At 58.1% G+C, this 19,762-nt stretch overlaps 1 protein-coding gene across 1 annotated transcript; it reads left to right on the top strand.

Annotated features, from left to right (window-relative positions):
• Positions 1 to 1,148: 1,148 nt before the first annotated feature.
• Positions 1,149 to 19,756, top strand: PDZD7 (PDZ domain containing 7). The gene is given in 17 exon segments (XM_035027383.1): positions 1,149 to 1,523; positions 6,280 to 6,420; positions 6,751 to 6,925; positions 7,462 to 7,638; positions 7,872 to 8,019; positions 9,212 to 9,272; positions 9,694 to 10,095; positions 10,595 to 10,792; positions 12,385 to 12,435; positions 13,018 to 13,193; positions 16,313 to 16,404; positions 16,523 to 16,614; positions 16,770 to 16,841; positions 17,562 to 18,161; positions 18,475 to 18,575; positions 18,982 to 19,214; positions 19,216 to 19,756. Coding segments are annotated over 17 exon segments (3,195 nt in total). The 5' UTR covers positions 1,149 to 1,300; the 3' UTR covers positions 19,469 to 19,756.
• The last annotated feature ends 6 nt before the right edge of the window (positions 19,757 to 19,762 follow it).

Here is a 19,762-nt window from a genome sequence, read left to right as displayed (position 1 = left end):
CACGCCTGCCGCACACCCAGGCGCCAGTCCACGCTCCTGCCCACCGAATGCTTACGCCCCCCCCCCTGCCCAGGTGGCATTCCCTCACTGAGGCCTCAGGGGGGGGACGCGGAGGGGTGGAAATTCCAAGAGCCCTAGTATCCGGCTTGGCCTGGAGAAGACGCGGTACTGGGCTCCCCTGCGCTGAACCGGTAGCGGGAGGGGACGAGGCGTGACCCAAACCCTAAGTTCGTGGGGCGGGGTGGGGCATCAGAACTCGAACTGCAGCGGGCAGAACTCAGCGGCCTCAGCCCAGGTGACAAACGGCTGTCCTGCGCGCTCAAGGGAGGGGACCGAGGCAGTGACTGGCGGCCCTCGCAGCCAGTGGGGGCCCGCGGCTACGCAGGCCAGCCCTATTCCAGCAGCCGGGGCGGAGCGTGGGCGAGGTTCCCCCCAGGCGGCGGCGAGCTCTCGCGCCCGCGGGAGCGGCTGCCGCACCAGCAAGCAGGTGAGGGGAGCCAAGCTCGAGAGGTGGGGGCCGAGAGGACCGACCCGAGGGTGGGATGCTGCGTGCTGAGTCCAAGAGCTGCTCTGGGGGACTTGGCTCCGGGTTTTGTGCGCGCTGTGTGGGACTCTAGCCAGCAGGTCCTCCGCCAAAGCCCGGGAGAGGTTCAGGCAACCTCTTTAGACGGGAGAGGAGGGGGGACGGAGGAGACAGCAGCCTGGGACCAGGGGATCTCTGGGGGTCGGGGAATCTCTGGGACCCTTGGCTGCAGCTGTCCCAGGTTCTGCAGCCCTGCCCTAGAGATCCGAACCCCCTACCCAGATAGGCAAGGAGAGGCGTGCGGGGAATTGTCCGGGCCCCAATTTCTCTTACACCATTTGAAGCCTTATGACCCGCAAGAATCCATCTCCACTATACCCAGGACTGGACACTGGGGTAGATGACTCAGCTGAGAGCCGGAATGAGGGGTGAATGAGAGGCTCCCACTGGCCTTGTATAAATGGTTCCGAAAGTCCACGATGCTGCCTGGACTGGGCCAGGGGCCTAAGGCAAGGGAGGACAGGACCCCAAATCAGGGCGGGGGTGGAAGTTCTGGGGGGCAGCAGGGCAGCATTTACACCCTTGTCCCAATCCCTGCTCTCCATCCACAGGCCTGGAGCGCACACTCCTGAGAATCTGCAGAGGTGGGGGGCTCCCAGTCACTGAGACTCCCGTTCTGCACAGAAGGCTCATGGAGCCCGGAGCACGCGGGGCCCTTTTCGCGAGGGCTAGCAGGTTCCTTCTGGACTTGTAGGGCGCCGCCCCAGGCTCGCCACGATGGCACAGGGTTTTGCAGTGGGCTTCGACCCACTGGGCCTCAGAGACCTCAGCTCGGGCACCCTGAGCTCCCTCTCCTCCCGCGGCCACCTGGGCAGCGACTCGGGCTCCGCAATGCGATACCTGCTGAAGAAGCAGCAGCGACTGCTGAACGGGCCCCCCCGCGGAATCCGAGCCTCCTCGCCCATGGGCCGCGTCATCCTCATCAACTCCCCCATCGAAGGTGGGGGCGGGGCCCAGCTTAGGCCTGGCGCTAAGGGTGGGGGTAAGGGCCAGCTGGGAGGAGGAACTCGAGAGATGGGAGTCTTGGGGCTGTGGGGCATGGAGGGCCCCTGTTTTGCCATAGCTCTTCCTCATCAGCCCTTTCCTCCTGTTCAGGCCAATGCTTTAGGGTTGCAGGACTATAGAGAGGTCGGAGGTGGGAGATAGGAGTATGGAGGCAGGGACAGGTGGGTGTGATATGCTAGCCCCCAAGCCAAGCAAAGCAGGGTAGCTAATTGGCTGCTCCATCCTATGGACTCTGCCTTTCTCCAGTCCCTTTGTGTATGCCCTGCGGGTTGGGGGGAGCAGGATGGAGAAGGATATATTCCATCAACCAACCCGTGGTGTGACCAGCTCTGTGCTGGGCTGTGAAGAGTCAGTGCCCAGTTGGGGAGACAGAATTAAAGCCTTCAGGTGCAGGGGCGCCTGGCTCAGGTCCTGAGATCAAGCCCCACACTGGGTGTAGAGATTACTTAAAATAAGTAAATAAATATATTTTTTAAAGATTTTATTTATTTATGTGAAAGCATGAGAGGGGGAGGGTCAGAGGGAGAAGCAGACTCCCCGCCAAGCAGGGAGCCCGATGCGGGACTCGATCCCGGGACCCCAGGATCATGACCTGAGCCGAAGGCAGTTGCCCAACCAACTGAGCCACCCAGGCGCCCCTAAATAAATATTTTTTTAAAAAAGGTTTCAGATGCAGAAGAAAGGAAAGAGGTAGAGTAGCAAATGTTCCAAAAAGGGGGGAAAAGAAGGAGGGTTGAGGGTCAGGAAGGGACCCCCAGGCCTGGGCCCCGAAGGAGGGGGCTACCTGACCTTATATAGTTGTTTAATGCTGTTACATCGCACACCTGTTCTATACCAGTCCTGGTTAGGTCCTGCAGGGGCCTGGAGGAAAAGGAGGCTCAATCTTCACCTTCCAGGAACTTACAGTGTAGTAGGGCTTCGAGACAGAGCAATGAGAACAGCTGGTGCTGGCGTGGAGGTATCCCAGACAAGGCTGGAAGTGGAAACCAAGAGCACAGGGTGGGGAGGGGGGCGGGGAGGAGTGCAATTAGGAGACAGCTTGGCTGCAGTGACAGATGTGAGGCGACAAAGAGCCAGTGAGCAAGGCAGGACCTTGAGTGCCAGTTGGGGGGGGGGGGGAGTGGGTACCCCTGGGGCTGGGCTTTCTGTGGGCCAGATGCCATAAATATCTCCAGCTCCCCTTCTGTTTCTCAGCCAGCAGAACTCCCCTGGCTGGATCTCAGAGAGGACTTTTCAGACCCTGCTCCTCCCCTCTGACCCAGCTGGGCATCTCAGGTCCCCTCCCCGGGCCGCTGGGTTGCTCAGAGAGCAGGCTTTCCTGACCCCGTGGCCTAGCATGTTCACTCCCATCATCTACCATGCTGGGTCTCCCCCCTGGGTGAGCAGCAGGGCACTGCTGAGAGTCACCACTGTCATTCGGGTCATGAAGCAGAAGTCCTCAGAGGAGGTAGGAGACACGGTAGAGGATAGGGAAGGCACTGGGGCATGGCCCTTTTGGGTCCCATTGTATTAAAAGAACTTACACGTCCCCCTCACACAGCCACATAGACCATGCCCCAGCTATGATGCGATGGCTCTGTATACTCTCCCTCTGAAGATCCTCTCGCAGAAGAAGTTCCGGGATTGCTCTGTCCCGCTGCTTCGCCCTAGAGCCCTAGTGCAGCCAGGGGAGCAGCCTCTCCTAGCAAGGGGAGGCCCGGGGCATGGCCTCCACCAGCTGGCCTCTACCCTGTCTGTGCTGGGAGTCTCTGAGCCCAGAATCTTCCCCTCTGCCTGAGCACAAACATCTCCCCACTTGCCGCATCCTGGAACCTCTCCCCCTTGTTACTATTTAGACCATTCCAGAGGCCTAAAGGAACGGATAAGGGAGGCCCAGTGGGGAGGGAGAAACTGGGACCCACATCACCCCCACGACTTCCCACCAGCTCCTCAAACTCAGCTGGTCCCAGAGAAAATGCATTCTCTAATCCAAACCAGCCCTTCCTCCTCACTCTCGTTCATCCGTTTATTCTTTTACTTATTCAAAAAATCCTTGGCAGATATCACGTGCTGTGCGACATGCTGGAGATATATTGGCAGAAAAGGATTACAAAGTCCCTACCGTGACTGAACTTACAATCTAGCTAAAGGAGACAGACAATAAATAATATGTGAGTAAGCCAATAATGAGAAAGGATGGTAAGAATCCTGGAGGTACTTATTTGGATGATACGATAGAGTAGTGGTTCACACACGTGGGAATACATCAGAATTGCCTGGGGGAGGGGGGAGGCTTATGAAAAGACAAGCTGCTGAGTCCCACACCCAGAGCTTCTGATTCAGGGCATCTGCAGCGAAGCCCAAGAATACACATTTTTTATAGACTTTTTTTTAAAGATTTTATTTTTGAGTAATCTCTACACCCAATGTGGGGCTCAAACTCACAACCCTGAAATTAAGAGTCATATGCTCTACCGACTGAGCCAGCCAGGTGCCCCAAGAATACACTTTTTTCAAAAAAGGTTTATTTATTTGAGAGAGAGCAGGGGAAGGAGCAGAGGGAGAAGGACAAGCAGACTCCACGCTGAGCTCAGAGCCTGCTGCAAGACTCCATCCCAAGACCCCGAGATCGTGACCTGAGATGAAATCAAGAGTCAGTTGCTTAACCAACTGAGCCACCCAGGCGCCCCAAGAATACACATTTTTAATAAGTTCCTGAGTGTTGCTGCATGGGTGGTCTGGGGGGCACACTTTGAGAACCACTCTAATGGAGGCCACCTGGGAAGAAGGGAAGGGACTTCAGGGAGGGTAGTCCAGGAAGGTTTCTCAGAGAAAGTGGTGTCTGAGCCAGGAGGGGCTGCAGATTGGGAGCTGGCTTTATGAAGGTGTGGGCAAGAGTATCACAGATTGAGGGAACACTGAAGTGATTAGCCTGTGAGAGGAACAGGAGAGAGGTCAGTGTGGCCAAAGCTCAGTGAGGCTGGGATGGTGGCCAGAGGTGAAGGGAGAGAGGTGGGCAGAGGAAAGCCCACAGAGGGCCTTACTGGGTGTAGGGGACTGTGGAGTTCCTTCTAGAAGAAGGAGCAGGCATTGAAGTTTTTAATAAGCAGGCATGATCTACTGTAAAAGCTGACTCTGGCCACTGTGTAGAGAATGGCCTAAAGGGGGCAAGAATGGAAGTGGAGAGATAGTGAGGAGGCTGTGAGCTCCTGGTGGGGGAGGTTGGTGGCCCGGGGTAGGGCAGTAGAGGTAGAAAAGTTTCCATCCTCAGAGGCCCCAAGCTCCTATGCTCAAAACCCCAGATCGGCATCCCCCTGGCCCAGGGCCCTAGGAAGGCCCCAGGGAAGGACTGAGAAGAAAGAGGGTTGGGGGACAGGAGAGCAATAGACTCGTTGGCTGGGTTGAGATGTGTGCAGACAGAATCAGCCAGGAAGCCTCAGGATGTCCCACAACTCTGTCCTGCACCATCCCTACTTACAGGCTGCCCTTGGAGATTTCTTCCTGAGCTGCTTTGGTCATGCACTGTAACCTGATTTCTCTTAGATCAAACAGAAGTGTGTGTGTGTGTGTGTGTGTGTGAGAGAGATTTCTCCCTCTCAAATATCTCTGGAGTAAGCCTTGTCCAAGAAGAAATCTCACCTTCTCACCTGGGACCCAGCTTCCCTCTCCAGTCTTCTTAACTTTTCTAACCAAAGGCCTTCTCAAGGACACCCCTCAGAGCCTTGCTCACTCCCTCCCCTTCCTCATCAGTGCCCTCCCTTTCTGCTCCACCCATTGAAATCCCACCCATCTTGTCTTCCCAAACACCTTCCCTATCAGCTGCAGCTCCTAGGGACCCTGCTTCTCTGACTTTCCCCAGCACTGATGGAGAGGACCACTCTGGGCTCTGGGCATATACTGTAGCAGAGTGGTGTTTTGGGTTTCTCTCCTCATATAGTCAAGTAGCTCCTAGAGCCCTTACCTCCAGAATCACAGAGTCTAAGAGATAGAAGGGGCCTCAGAGATCCTTCCACAATATCCCAGACAGGGATTTATCAAGTGCTGGCTTGTATGCCACCAAAGATGAACTCACTATCTCTCCTGGAAACCTCATTCCATTGTCCGATAACTGAAGGTTTTAGAAAGTTTTTCCTTACTAAATTGGCCTCCACCTAACTCCACTATGAGGGCTTGGTTCTGCCCTCTGGGTTACACAGAAAAGAACATCTAATGCCTTTCACATAATAGCTCTTTGACTATTTGAAGATAGAGCGAGCATACTCCTTTCTGCTCAAGCTGAAGAGCCCAGACTTGCTCAACTCTGCCCTATAGAATGGAATCTTGAACCTCTTCTATCCATCTGACCCTCAGAGTGGCAGGGTTTTTAGGAATTTGTCCTATCCCGGGCCTGTGGGCATGAGAAGCTTAGTAAGTATAAGAAACACACACGTGCATGGGCGTGCACACACACACACACACACCCTATATAATAAGGGAAGGAGAACAGCATCTTCTAATATGGAGTCCTGTCCTGCCTGCTCCCATACTCTCTTGCTGACCCATACTCTCAAATCCCCAACAGGGAACTCAGAAATCGGCTACCCTTAGGCCGTAGGGCCTTAGGTGTATGTGCCGAGCAACCTAACCCAAACTGGGAAACCCAGGGGCTTTCTGTGCCCAGAAAGGACATGGGAGTCATGCCTGTGTCCCTGCCCCCCACCACCTCCACACAGCCAACAGTGATGAAAGCGACATCATCCACGCTGTCCGGGTGGAGAAGAGCCCAGCAGGGAGACTGGGTTTCAGTATACGGGGCGGCTCTGAGCATGGCCTGGGCATCTTCGTCAGCAAAGTGGAGGAGGGGAGCAGTGCAGGTGAGCAGGGCCCCCAGGAGTGGGTGCTGGCTTAGGAGATGAGCCCCCACCTCGGTGGGGCTCTGGAGGCCTATTATCAGCGATGGCAGGCAAGGGTCCTCAGCTTTGGAGGGCCTGATCCAATGGGGAAAGGAGGCCCCCTCCCAGGATGGAGTGGGCTCATGGACAAGTCCCTAGTCTACTAAGGAATACCCACACCTCACCTGGGGATCCCCAATCTCGTGGAAGAAGTTTTACCCCAGGGAGCCTTGTGTGGTGGGGAAGGCTTAGCTTTGCCCTGGGGGACTTGTCCCAAGGGGCCCATGGCAGCCGCCCCCTCCCCCGGTGCAGAGCGGGCTGGCCTGTGCGTGGGGGACAAGATCACGGAGGCGAACGGGCTGAGCCTGGAGAGCACCACCATGGGCAGCGCCGTGAAAGTGCTGACGGGCAGCAGCCGCCTGCACATGATGGTGAGGCGCATGGGCCGCGTGCCGGGCATCAAATTCTCCAAGGAGAAGACCACGTGGTGAGAACGCCTGGTCCCAGCCCTGACCTTGACCCACCCCATCCACCCTATCCAGCCCATGGCAGGAGGCGCTGAGGGCACAGGGCTCTGCGTGAGACTCAGCTATGTACGGCTTCTGCTCTCTCTGTCCCTTGGCGCTGGACGCACAGCGATCCTAAGGCCCGACACTGAAATGGGACAAGGCCATGTCTCTCCCCTAGCTCTCCTCCCAACTCTATCCCAGACGCCGGCGGCCCTGTCCCCAAAGATGCTCTCCTGGGAGCCTGGGCATAGTAACAGCACCTCTCCCTCAGAGTTCTTGTGGGGATTCGAAATGGGTCCTGGCCCAATGGAGCCACTCCATAAAAAGAGGAGATTGGGGTGGTTTCCCAAATTTAATGAAGTCTACATCCCACAGAAGGTCTCAGGACTGGGGAGTCCCCCAAGGCGACCTCCCCTTACCTGTGCAGTTGTCCGAGATGCTGGAAGGAAAGGGGGTGGGCGGTGGTGGACGGGGCGGGGGGGCCCAGACTGACAGCCCCTTGCTGTTGTCCCAGGGTGGATGTCGTGAATCGGCGGCTGGTAGTGGAGAAGTGCAGCTCGACACCATCCGACAGCGGCTCGGAGGACGGGGTGCGGCGCATCGTCCACCTGTACACCACGTCAGACGACTTCTGTCTGGGCTTCAACATCCGTGGGGGCAAGGAGTTTGGCCTGGGCATCTATGTGTCCAAGTGAGGGCTGGGGCCGGGCGTGCAATGCGGACGGGTGGGCAAGTGAGACTCAGCCAACTACATGTCCAAAGGAGGGCCTAGGTCAGGGGTGGGGTCTGGAGGGGAGTGGGGGGCTCCAGGAAGAGGGTCAAGGAGTTTGGCTGGGGCATCCCTGTGTCCGAGGGAAGAGTCTGGTCTAGGGTGAGGGAGGGCAGGCCAGGTGGCCTCTCAGACTGCCTCCTGTCTGACCCCAGAGTGGATCATGGTGGGCTGGCCGAGGAGAATGGCATCAAGGTGGGGGACCAGGTCCTGGCGGCCAACGGTGTCAGGTTCGACGACATCAGCCACAGCCAGGCCGTGGAGGTGCTGAAGGGCCAAACACACATCATGTTGACTATCAAGGTGGGCAGGACTGTGGGTGTCAGGGAGAGGCCAGACTATAGGAGGAACTTCCCAGACCTCTCTAGAGTTTAATGCCCATTGTCCTACAACTTATGACTTTTCCACAGCCATTTGAGAGAGCAGGCATTGTGCTCATCCCTAGTTCACAGAAGAAAAACCTGAGGCTGAGAGAGGCAGAGTCACTCAGAAACCAGTCACTTCCTCGGCTGGCTAGTAGCAGGGCCTGCTTCCAGTCCTGCTGCCCAGACACCCAGGGCAGTGCCCCTTCGGATGAGTGGTGGAGGTCCAGGGTTGAAAGGAGAAAACGTCCCGCCCCGAGGGTGGGGTGGAAGCTGCGGTTTGGGCAGGACCTGGGCACAGGGCAAGGACGGCTGGGCTGAGGCCAGAGATCGGATTTCAGGGGAGGCACCTGCATTCATGATTCATGTGGGTCTCACACTTGCCTGAGGATCAGGTCCTTCTCACTCTGGCTGCAGGGGAGGTGACAGCTCGCTCTCCGCTAGGACCCACTCCCGGCCCCGGCTCCGCTCTCCTCCCTTCCCAAGCCTTCACCCCCCTCGCCCTTCAGGGCCTCCTCCGCCATTCCCCCGCTTCTGCCCCCTTGATTTCCCATCCCACGATCCCCCCATCCCGTTTCTCCCTTTCCTTCCTCTCGCATGACCCCGAACACTCCTCCTCTCTCCCACTCTGCCCCTCGTTCATTCATTCAACATTTTTGAGTATGTCCTACGTGACAGTGCCTATGCTGGGTGCTGGGGCTATAAGACAGATGAGGTCTCTGCTCTGGGGCGGGGCGGGGGGGAGGGAGACAGACAAACAGGATGCATGCTGACTGACAAACGCTGTAAGGAAATTAACAGAGAGGTGGGAGGGGTAATTTAGGAGGGCCCTTTTAGCCACGGGGTGTGGGGGGGGGTCGGGGCAGGTCTCTCTGGGGAGGTGACACCTGAAGAGGGAGAAGGAGCTAGCCAGGAGATGAGTGGAAGGAAGAGAATCCAGACAGAAGGAGCAGCAAGTTCAAGACCCTGAGGTGTAGAGGAATTTGGCAAGTTCCGACATAAAGCGGCCCATTTGTCTCGAGCGTGATGAACTTGGAGGAGAGGGATGGGGTTGAAAAGTCTACTCCTGTCCCGTCACTCCCCCTTCTCACCTACTCCCCGCTGCCCTCCTGTGCCCGCCATGCTCTTCCCAGGATACTGGCCGGTACCCTGCCTACAAAGAGATGGTTTCTGAGTACTGCTGGCTGGACCGATGTAAGTGGCTCGGGCCCCTGCGTTGGAGGGAAAGGGCTGAGGCCCGAGGGTGCATGGGAGCCTCTGAGGAATAATGGGGCAGGAGGAGCAACACCTGCTTGGGACTTCCCCACCGCCCAGAGCCATTTCCGGGCTCCCCTCTGAGAAGCTGCGGGTTCAGTTCCCAGCTCTCCTTGGCTCTGGAGTCCTGGGGCAGGGTCAGGGGGGCGGGTGAATGGAGGAGAAGTGACTTGGCTAAGGTCTCTCAACAAGTCAGTGGCAGGACTGCCGAGCAGCTGGTTCCCCAGAGCCCCGCGCTTCCAGGCTTGGCTGCTCGCCAACACTCACCGACCGCCACCCCCAAGGTGCTGTGCGACCCTGGCAGGGCCCTGAGGCCAGCGGCCTTCCCCTGAGATGCCCCTGCCTTCCCCACTGCCTGCAGTGAGCAACGGGTCGCTGCAGCAGCTGTCCCCCGCCTCGGAGAGCAGCTCGAGCGGCTCCTCCTATGCCTCCAGCGCCCCCTGCAGCTCGGCCGAGGGCTCCCTGCCCTCCCAGCGCCTGGATGGCGGCCTGGGGCTTGACGAGCCGCACAGTCGGGGCCCAGGCTGGGGGCGGGCGGACACAGCCATGCAGACGGAGCCGGACGTGGGCGGCCGCGTGGAGACCTGGTGCAGTGTGAGGCCCACCGTCATCCTCAGGGACACAGCCATCCGCTCCGACGGCCCCCGGCCCGCCCGCCGCCTGGATTCTGCGCTCTCCGAGTCCCCTAAGACTGCTCTGCTGCTGGCCCTGAGCCAACCCCGGCCCCCCATCACAAGGTCCCAGAGCCACCTGACCTTGTGGGGTATGTAGGGAAGGGGCGGCCGATGTTCTCTCCAAAGCTCCCGGTCCAACACCTGCCTCATACCCAGTCCTGGGCCCCAAACCTCCCTTGGCTCTAGGCCTTGACTCGGCCTCCGTTCCAGCCCCAGAATGCACTCAGACGCTGCTCTGGGCCCCATTTTAAACTGGCCCTGGGCCCCAAACCCACCCTCAGATCTAGTCCCAGCTCCTGTCGGCTTTGGGCCCCACACCAGCCCTAATCCATCCCCGCCACCCTACACACACAGACACACACACCCCGGCCCTCTTGGAGGGTCCTCACCGAGCTGGAGCTGTGGGTGGGGGAGAGGTGGAAAGTCGAAGGAGGAAGCCCACCTATCTCCACCCCCACCTCCCCACAAGGCTGGAGGTCCTGTCTGCCCCCTACTGTCCCTCCTCCCTGGCTCTCCTCACACCCCTGCCCCTTGGCCTTCCCTCTGCCCACTGCTCCAACGCCCCCGGGTGCTCCCTCATGTCTGCAGAGGAGAAGAAGCAGCGGAAGAAGGAGAAGTTGGGGTCCTCCGGGGAAAAGGGGGCCCTGCAGCGCTCCAAGACACTGATGAACCTCTTCTTCAAGGGAGGGCGGCAGGGCTGGCTGGCAGGGCACGGGCACAGAGAGGCCTGGACGCTGGACAGAGGGAGCCCGGCCAAGCCCCGCCCTCGCCTAGACCTGGAGAAAGGTAAGCACCGGCCGATGAGACCGGGAGGAAGGAGATACAGTCCATTTGGCATCCAGCGGCTCTGGGTTTCAATCCCACGCTGCCTTTTCCTAGCTGGGAGGAACAACTCGCCCCCATAAGCCTGTTTCCTCGTGAGTAAAGTGAGAGTAATGATACCTGTTTCTTTAGGAATGGTGAGGAGTAAGTGAATGGATGTATGTAAATCACTCCAGGACATTGTCTGGCATACAGAAGGTACCAGAAGGTACCAGAAAATGTAGTGGTCATTGTTAAACTCTCTCATCTCCCCACTTTACAGAAAGGAAAACTGATAGAGCTACAGCCTAGCAAGGAAGTTGAAGGGCTTGGGTCAGATCTCTGTGCTGGTGCTGAGGTGGGTAGGGCACTCCTCTCCTGGAATATTTGGCTTCACCTCCCCTGGCCAGTGCTCCACAGGCCCTACACAGTTCTAGCACCATCCCTGAGTAAGGCCAGTTCTAGATCAGGGCCCAAGCAGAAAGGCCTGGGCAGGCTTCACTTCTGTCAGGGGCTTCCCGTGGACCCTCAGAGAGGCCTCTCGTCTCTCAGGTGAGGCTCAAAGACTGGACCAAGAGTGGATGAGTTAAGACTCTCAGGGTTGCACGTGACAGAAACCCAACTCAAATTAGCTTTAAAAAACACTCCTTGGCTCAGCTACTGATTTGAGTGGGTCTAAAGGTTTGAACAATCTCATCAGACATCTGCCCCCTTCCTCTTTAGTTCCCCTTTCCCCTGGGTTGGCTTCGTTATCATGCAGGTTTTGCCCACTCAGAGGGAAGATGGCCATTCTCGCTTAGCAATCCAGGGACGGGAGAGCTTCTTAAAGAGTTCCAGCTGAAGTTCCAGGCTCTCATTGGCCCAGCTGGGTCACGTGCCCAACAGATGGCTGTGCCGGGGAAAGGCCAGTGGCGCCTTCCTGGGCCAGCCTGGGTCATGGGCTCACCCTGGAGACCATGCACTGAGAATGGAGATCCCCAGGTGAAATTGGGGTGCTGTTTGCAGAGGGAGAGTGGATGTTGGGTAGGCAAAAACGACCAGAGGATGAGGAGCTGGACCCTGCCCCTTCTGGGGGGCCAAGGTGAGAGTCCCATGGGAGAGACAATCTCTTCAGCTTAGGCCAGGTCAGCCCCACTTCCTCAACCCATCTCTTTTTCCACAGGCCCCAGGGCCCTGCTCTCACCTGATGCTCGTCCTATCCCTCTGGCCACTCCTCTCTCTCCTCCAAAGGCTCCTCTTTTTTTCTCTGTCCCCTGAAGGTAGGTGCTGCCCCAAGCTTCGTTCTTGGGGTTCCTCCCTCCATATATTTGCTTCTAAATGAATCTCCACAAGCAGAACTCACACGGCACCCTCTCTTGATCCAAAACCTTCACTGACTGCCCACTGCCTATGAATGAAGTCCCCAGTTGGGCATAGCCTTACAAGACCTTCGTGGCCTGGCCTCTTGCCTCGCCATGCCACCTCCTTCCAGCCTAAACTCTTCATTCCCGCTAGTGATCTAGCCGTCCCTGAGCCCTCCCAAGCCCCATGTTCAGACTGGGAGCCAGGGCCCACAGCTGAGCCTTTCTTTTTCATAGCAGGGGCAGTGGGGCCTGTGCAGAAGTTTGTCACCTGGAGACTGAGACGCGGTAATTCATGCATCTCTTTAGCAAGGCCTGGTTGACAGCAGAGCTGCAGATGGGGTGCATGTTGAGGGGCAGCTAAGGGGCTTTGGGCTGAACTCAGTTGGGGTCATGCATGGGGGATTGGGTGCAAATTGGGGGCAGCTAAAAGAATTGGACTAAGCTTACCAGGAGAGACAGGGCTGCAGACAGATATTGGGGTGCATTTTTGAGGACTGGGTACTCGATGGGGCTCCCAAAGACAGATTTTGGGGAGGTGAGGGAGCCTGTGCCAGGACCCCATTGAATACTATGACTGTGAATGTTCGGGGGGCCCAGGGGGCACCGGGCTAGGACATCATTAAGGAACAGCCTAGTATAGGGGGTCTGTGTTGGGGGCCAAAGGGTCTAGATTGGAGCTCCTTTGTTGGGCAGATTGCTATGGGAGACGTCGGTGGGGAGATTCTGGGCTAGGCTGGAATTCTGTCAGTGGCACCTAGGCCTCTCAGCTGACCTGTTCTGGGCTCTGACCCCATTGAGAGAAGCCCCTGCCTCCTCCCCTGACGGCTCCTGGCTCCTTCATCATATGCCTTCGCTCCTTCCCTGCAGAGCGGGAGAGGGGCCCGACCCTGCTCTCTGCTAGGTCCGGGGGCTCCTCCAGCCAGCTGCCCGACATGGATGAGCAGGTGCAAGCCTGGGAGAGCCGACGGCCCCTTATTCAGGACTTGGCCCGACGGCTGCTGACTGACGACGAGGTGCTGGCAGTCACCCGCCACTGCTCCCGGGTGAGCTTCCAGCCTGCCCCCAACTCCAGCACATGGTCACCCCATCACCCAGCCCCTCATTCATTCAGGCCACCATCTCTGGTCAGTATCTGGGCTCGAGGCCCTGAGGCCAGAGGTTGGGAAAAGCAGAAGTCACTCCTGTTCCTGTCTCTCTCTCTCTCTCTCACACACACACACACACACACACACACTGAGCTCACAGACAGGAGAGGGACATACAGTAACTAGAACCTAAACACCCATAGCGGCAAATTGTGTGAAATGCTGTGAAAGAAAAGAATAGGAGAAAATAACCCAAGAGGTACAAATTAGGTGGTGTGGTCTAGGAGGGCCTCCTTGAGGAGGTGATGTTTCAGCTAAGGAGAGAAGGAGCCGGACAGGTGATGAGTGGGGGCACATGAGTCTCTGCGGTCACCCCCTGAGCTCTCCTCTAAACCCCAACCTTCTCCCCTGACTCCCTGAGTCAGCCCCCAGGCCCGGCCTCATGCCAGGCCCCCTCCCCTGTTACCTAAGTAAGTAATCCTTTGTCACCCCCCACACACCCCAAGCCTCCCCCAACGTCTGCTCTGTTGTTTCCTTCTACTTCAAACAGGAAGTAGGGCTCCAGGGTGGGGCGCAAGTTAGATGTGAGGGAGTCCTTGTGGCCTGGGTGTTGGGGAGGTTGTGGGAGGCACAGGTCTGGGGTCTGATCCTCCAGGGAGGTCTGAAGGCCCTCTGCTCTCCTCCTGCCTCAGAGCCCCCGGGTTTCCTGCGCTGGGGTCCCCGTGGAGTGCTGGCGTCAGTGCAATGTGAGCTTGCGTGCAAGGACAAGCTGAGGGGCTCCAGGAAGTCGTCTGTGATCCCCCCATGGCCTCAGCCCGGTCGGGGCAGGGCTGTGTTGTTTGTCTGTGTGATGTGTACATCTGTGTGTCTGTGGGCACCTGGGTTTGTCATCTGTGTGATCGACCCGTGTGCGTGCGTCTAGATACGGCACGTGTGTATCACCTGGAGACTGAGGCACAGTAATTCATGCATCCCTTTACCAAGGCCTGGTTGACAGCAGAGCTGCAGATGGGGTGCATGTTGGGGGGCAGCTAAGGGCCTTGGGCTAAACTCTGTGTCATCATGCTCAACTCTAAGTGCTAAGTGGGGTCCCCAGCACCAGCCTCCGTGAGCTTGCAACTCTGGGATCTGGCCATTAGGTGGCGCGCTGTGCCCATTTCTTGGATCAGCTCCTTTTCCATCAGCCCTCCGTTCCTCCCACTCTGTCCAAGCCGGGACCACCTCTCACGGCACCCCCACGAAACCTGCATGCCACCCAAACCTGACCCCCACCTCACCCGCACCAAGAGATCACACCCTCTGTGGTGGAGCTCTGGCCGGGGTGATTGGAAAATCTCCCCTAGTGACTCAGATGTGTGGCCTCGAACCCCAGGCCTCCTTCCCTCTCCGAGCCCTCTCTCCACCGCCACCAGACCAGGCTTTAGAAAGCCCCCCCGGATCACTTTACACTCCCCAAGCCCTGTGCAATCTCTTACCTTTGGCGGAACAGAGTACAAGTTTCTAATGCTCACATTCAAGGCCTTCCCTGCTTCGACTCCCCCAGCCACTAACCTCAGCTCTCCCGCGGTCGCCACATCACCACATGGTCATCTCCTGCTGGTCACCGCCCAGGGTTATACAGGTGATGAACCGCACGACTCTGGGGCACCACTCACACCGGAGTCCCCACCTATGCAGCCTACGTGGAGGCCCTTCTTGTACCCCACGGTCAGGCTGAACTTCTGTCTACCCGCTATCCCACCCCACCCCGGAGCACTTTCCTCCCAATACTCATGCTGTTGCCTGCATTTATGCCTAAGAGTAAATGTCAATGAAACAAACATACCAAGAGGGGTCTGTGTAAATGTCGCCGCCTCCAAGAAGCCGATTCCGGTCTTGGTGCGCTCCTCGGAGACTCCCTCTGCCCCGCTGCCAGTGGTTTGTCATTCCCTGGGGCACGTGGCTCGCTCTGCCCCTCGTTTCCCACTAGACTGACTTCTGAAGGATCTGGAACAGGGTCTTCTTCATTGTGCCCCCACTGCCCAGTACAGGGCGTGGCACTTAGTAGGTGCTACATGCGGGTTTGTAGCCTTGAAATGTGTACATATGCGACTGATTCTGTGCAATTATAGATCTCTTGCTCCAGACAAAAGGGGTTGTATTTTGGACACGTGTGTGTGTGTGTGTGTGTGTGTGTGAGTCCCTGTAACTTTGTGTGTGGTTTAGGGCCACATAGTTTATATTTTATTTCCCGATATTTACGAATGTCTCACTCTGGCCACCAGGGCTTGCTGTGTCTCTGTGTCTATTCCTGTCCAGGATGGTGTGTGTGAGTGTGTGTGTGTGTGTGTGTGTATCACCATGTGATTGTGTGTATCTCCATTTCACCACCAGGGGGCGGTGTGCTGTCCAAATAGGGTGGCTCCCAGTGTTCAGTTTACGGGTTGGTGTGCGTGGGTGGGGTGTGGCTGGTGGCATCCGGGCAGTGCCAGGCAGAAGGGCCTCCACGCCCCGGGGGACTGACTGGAGAGGCTTTCTGTCGAGCCACCCCTTCCCCAAGGTCCCCCGTTCCAGCGCCGAACAAAGCCTAATTGGTAGGTCTCTGTGCAGACATATGCTGGGCCAGCCAGGCCCACAGTCTAGCGTTTGGCTCCAATCCCTTCCTTCTGCCTGGGAGGTGGGGGCGGGGAGGAGAGTCGGCTCCCTGCACACCCTTTTCCGGCACCAGAGCTCGCAAGAGCCAGACTTCTCAGGTTCCAGTCCCTCTTCACACTTCCTTATCTGTGTGGCCTTGGCCAAAGTCCTCTCTGAGCCTCAGTTTCCTCATTCGTAAGATGAGAATAATGAACGTCATCGCACAGGGTTGCTAAACGAGAGACCGTATGTAAAGGGCTTACAAATGCTGCTACCGGGGCTGTTATAGGTCTGTTACGACAACCGCAGGCTTCCCCCTAGTCACCAACATCCCCCCGGGGCCGGGGACAGCCTGGGGATGCGGAGGAGCTTTCCTAAACGTGGGGAACCGCACATGCGCAAGCAGCGCCCCCCAGCTCTGGACGTCCTCGCCGCTGTGTGACCCGCGGCGCCTCTCTCCGCAGTACGTGCACGAGGGCGGTGTGGAGGACCTCGTGAGGCCCCTGCTGGCCATTCTGGACAGGCCCGCGAAGCTGCTGCTACTGAGGGACATCAGGTGGGGTGGGGGCTGTGGGGAGGGTTTGGGGGGCAGAACGGGGGCCTCTGAGAACTCCCCCCACTGTCACCCCCAGAACTGTGCCCCTGCCCACCCCCTGTCTCTCGACCTCCCCCAGGAGCGTGGTGGCCCCCACCGACCTCGGCCGCTTCGACAGCATGGTGATGCCCGTGGAGCTGGAGGCTTTTGAGGCCCTTAAGAGCCGGGCAGGTCAGCAGCTGGGGGTAGGACGTGTAGATCCTGAGCCCCAGGTGGGGATGGGAGTGGGGCCTCCCGGGGGAGACGGGGCAGAGATGGCCTTCAGCTGGGTCCATCAGGGAGCCCGGCAGGGGCCCCGCCTCTGACGGGGTCTCCTCTCCCAGTAGTACGGCCTCCTGCCTTGCGACCAGCCCGGCAGGACACACCGCCCAAGCGTCACCTCATCACGCCTGTGCCTGGTCAGTCAGAGTCCCGGAGCCGGGGGAGGGGGCACACTGGGGAAGGGAGAACGGGCCCTCCGTCCCTGCCCCCCACAGAGGGTGTCGTGGCTTCCGAAGGCCGGCTGGTTCCCTGAAGGAAATCCTTGTCCACCGCAGCCACGTTTATCACATCCACTCACCCCCTGTACTATTATTTACTTAATAATTGGTTTTAAACCCACTCACTTTTTTTTTAAATTTTTTTATTCTTATGTTAATCCCTATACATTACATCATTAGTTTTAGATGAAGTGTTCCATGATTCATTGTTTGTGCATAACACCCAGTGCTCCATGCAGAATGTGCCCTCCTCAATACCCACCACCAGGCTAACCCATCCTCCCACCCCCCCTCCCCTCTAGAACCCTCAGTTTGTTTTTCAGAGTCCATCGTCTCTCATGATAAACCCAGTCACTTTTTAAATCTACTCTCATTCTATGCAATAATCTCTGAGAAATTACCAGTTTGGTGTGTGAGTGCTATTTTTTCTGAGACACATATTGCCATAGAAAACTTTAAAGTTCTGTATCACCCTGGAACCCAGGCAGAGTCCCTCACTGCGCGCACAACCACCAGAGGCCTGAGCAAACCCAAGCTTGGGTCTCATGGGCCCTGCACCGACGAAGGCGAGGATTGGGGCCTGGCAAGGTGGTCCGGGCTGGTGAGGACGGGCAGCCTGACCTTGGCCCCCTTCCCCAGACAGACGTGGAGGTTTCTACCTGCTGCCTGTGAACGGCTTCTCGGAGGAGGAAGACGATGGGGAACTGAGGGAGCGGCTGGGGGGCCTCCAGCTCTCCCTGGGTGCCTCTGCTCCCCGCCACCCTCATAAAGGGATCCCCCCTCTCCAAGACGTGCCAGTAGACGGCTTCGCCCCACACCGAAGCTCCTGCACACCCCCTCCCCAGCCACCCCCCGTCGCTCCCCGGCCCCCAAGGCCTAACTGGCTGCTGACAGAACCCCTGACCCCAGAGGACCCTCGGCAGGGCCAGAGCCAGAGGCAGAGCCAGCGCCCTGCCCAGAGCCACAGCCGCAGCCGGGGTCGAGGCAAGTCCCCCGGACGCAGGCGCTCCCCATCCCCAGCGCCTGTCCCCACCCCCAGCATGGCCAACGGGCGCTCCCACAAGCCTCGGAAGGCCAGGCCCCCTCTGCCACAACCTGTGGATGAGCAGGCAGCCAAGGCGGGGGGCCGTCAAGGCCCCTCCGAGAATGGAACTGGCGGGACAGCCAGGGAGGCAGCCAAGAAGGCCCCTGGTGGGGAGCTGAGGACAGTCACGCTGTCCAAGATGAAGCAGTCCTTGGGTGAGTGCAGGTGGGACTAGGCCTGGCAGGTGGGGCTCTTGGGTTTGGGTGAGGTTTCTGGGCTTGGTTTTGGGGTACAACTAGGGGGCCTGGGCTTAGGAAAAGATTTGGATATGGGGGTCTATTTGGGAGGTTCTAGATTGGAGGGGGTGGGAACTAGAGGATTTTTGGAGTCGAGGACCGAGTAGGAACAGAATCTGGGGATTTGGGAGAAGTCGGGGCCTGGACTTGGCGTTGGGGTGCTGGGTTTCTTCTGGGAGCTCTGGGTTGAGGGGTGTGGCTACATGCTCATCCGGTGTTTTTCTCTCACTAGGCATCAGCATTTCTGGGGGCATTGAGTCCAAGGTGCAGCCCATGGTGAAGATAGAAAAGATCTTTCCGGGGGGGGCTGCCTTCCTCAGTGGGGCCCTGCAGGTGGGTGAAGAGTACCCAAGCCCACTCCCGAGGTCCAGAGCTGAATTCTGGTGGGGGTGGGGCCGGAACATACTCATCTTCCAGCCAGACAGGTTTAGACCAGGTCCTGGGAGGAGGCTTGGGTGCAGGGGGGTCAGGCCTGCAAGATGAACAAGCCTAGGGAGAAATCTGTCCCCTCATGCCAGCCTGGGCCTGAGAGTGGCCCATCATGTTCCACCCCTAGCCCCAAGGGACAAAGGGCCATTGTCTGTGCCTCACCCTGCCCCCCACAGCTCCAGGCACAAAAGTCCCATTGTCCATCCCCTCCACCCAGATGAGGAGGAGTGTCCTAGGTGGTGGAGGTGAGAGGTTGGGTGGTGGGATGACCTGAGAAGGGAGGGCTTTGATTTTCCCACCCCCATCCCAGGCTGGCTTCGAGCTTGTGGCAGTGGATGGAGAGAGCCTGGAGCAGGTGACCCACCAGCAAGCAGTAGATACCATCCGCCGAGCTTATCGAAACAAGGCTCGGGAGCCCATGGAGCTTGTGGTCAGGGTCCCCGGGACCAGTCCACTACCCTTACCCCCTGACTTGTCGGCCCTCACCAATCAGCGCCTTCCTGCTGACCATTCCCCTGCCCGCTGACCCCTTGATGGTACTCCTTCCCTCCCACTGCCTCCCAGAACCTCCCATTAATGCTCTGCCCACCAATATCCAGATTCCTCCCACCGACGCCAGGCTCCTCCATCGGACCGACAGCCCAGTCCCTTCTCTAGCCCTCCAGACTCCTGATACTAACCCCAGACTCTCCCCACCTATGCTACGACTCTTCCCACTGACTTCAGATCCTCCCACTGACTCTCAGGACCCTCCTGCTATCTCCCAGACCTCACCTACTAACCTCCTCGGGACTTAGGAACCTCCCCCTCTTGCTTGACTTGCCTCCTCCCAAAGCTCCCCACTTTCTTCCCTCTCCAGCTATCACTAAGGCTCTGCTCTTTCCAGATAAACTTGGTGTCAAGGACAAGGTGCTCCTGGGTAGCCTGTGTCACCCGCTCACTGCCCCCAATCTGCCAGGACAGGGAGAGGTTGGGAGAAAGCCAAGGTCTGGCGCTTGGGATTGGTGGGCACTTTCTCATGATGTCCCCTTTAATGCCCCCAAGCACTGAGGGACATGGGCTCTCAACAGGGCCCTGAAGGGTCATTGCAC

This window comes from Mirounga leonina, unplaced genomic scaffold (assembly GCF_011800145.1).
Source record: "Mirounga leonina isolate KUSES-001 unplaced genomic scaffold, KU_Mleo_1.0 Mir_114, whole genome shotgun sequence".
Lineage (NCBI taxonomy): Eukaryota > Metazoa > Chordata > Mammalia > Carnivora > Phocidae > Mirounga > Mirounga leonina.
This window is presented reverse-complemented; position numbering and strand designations above follow the sequence as displayed.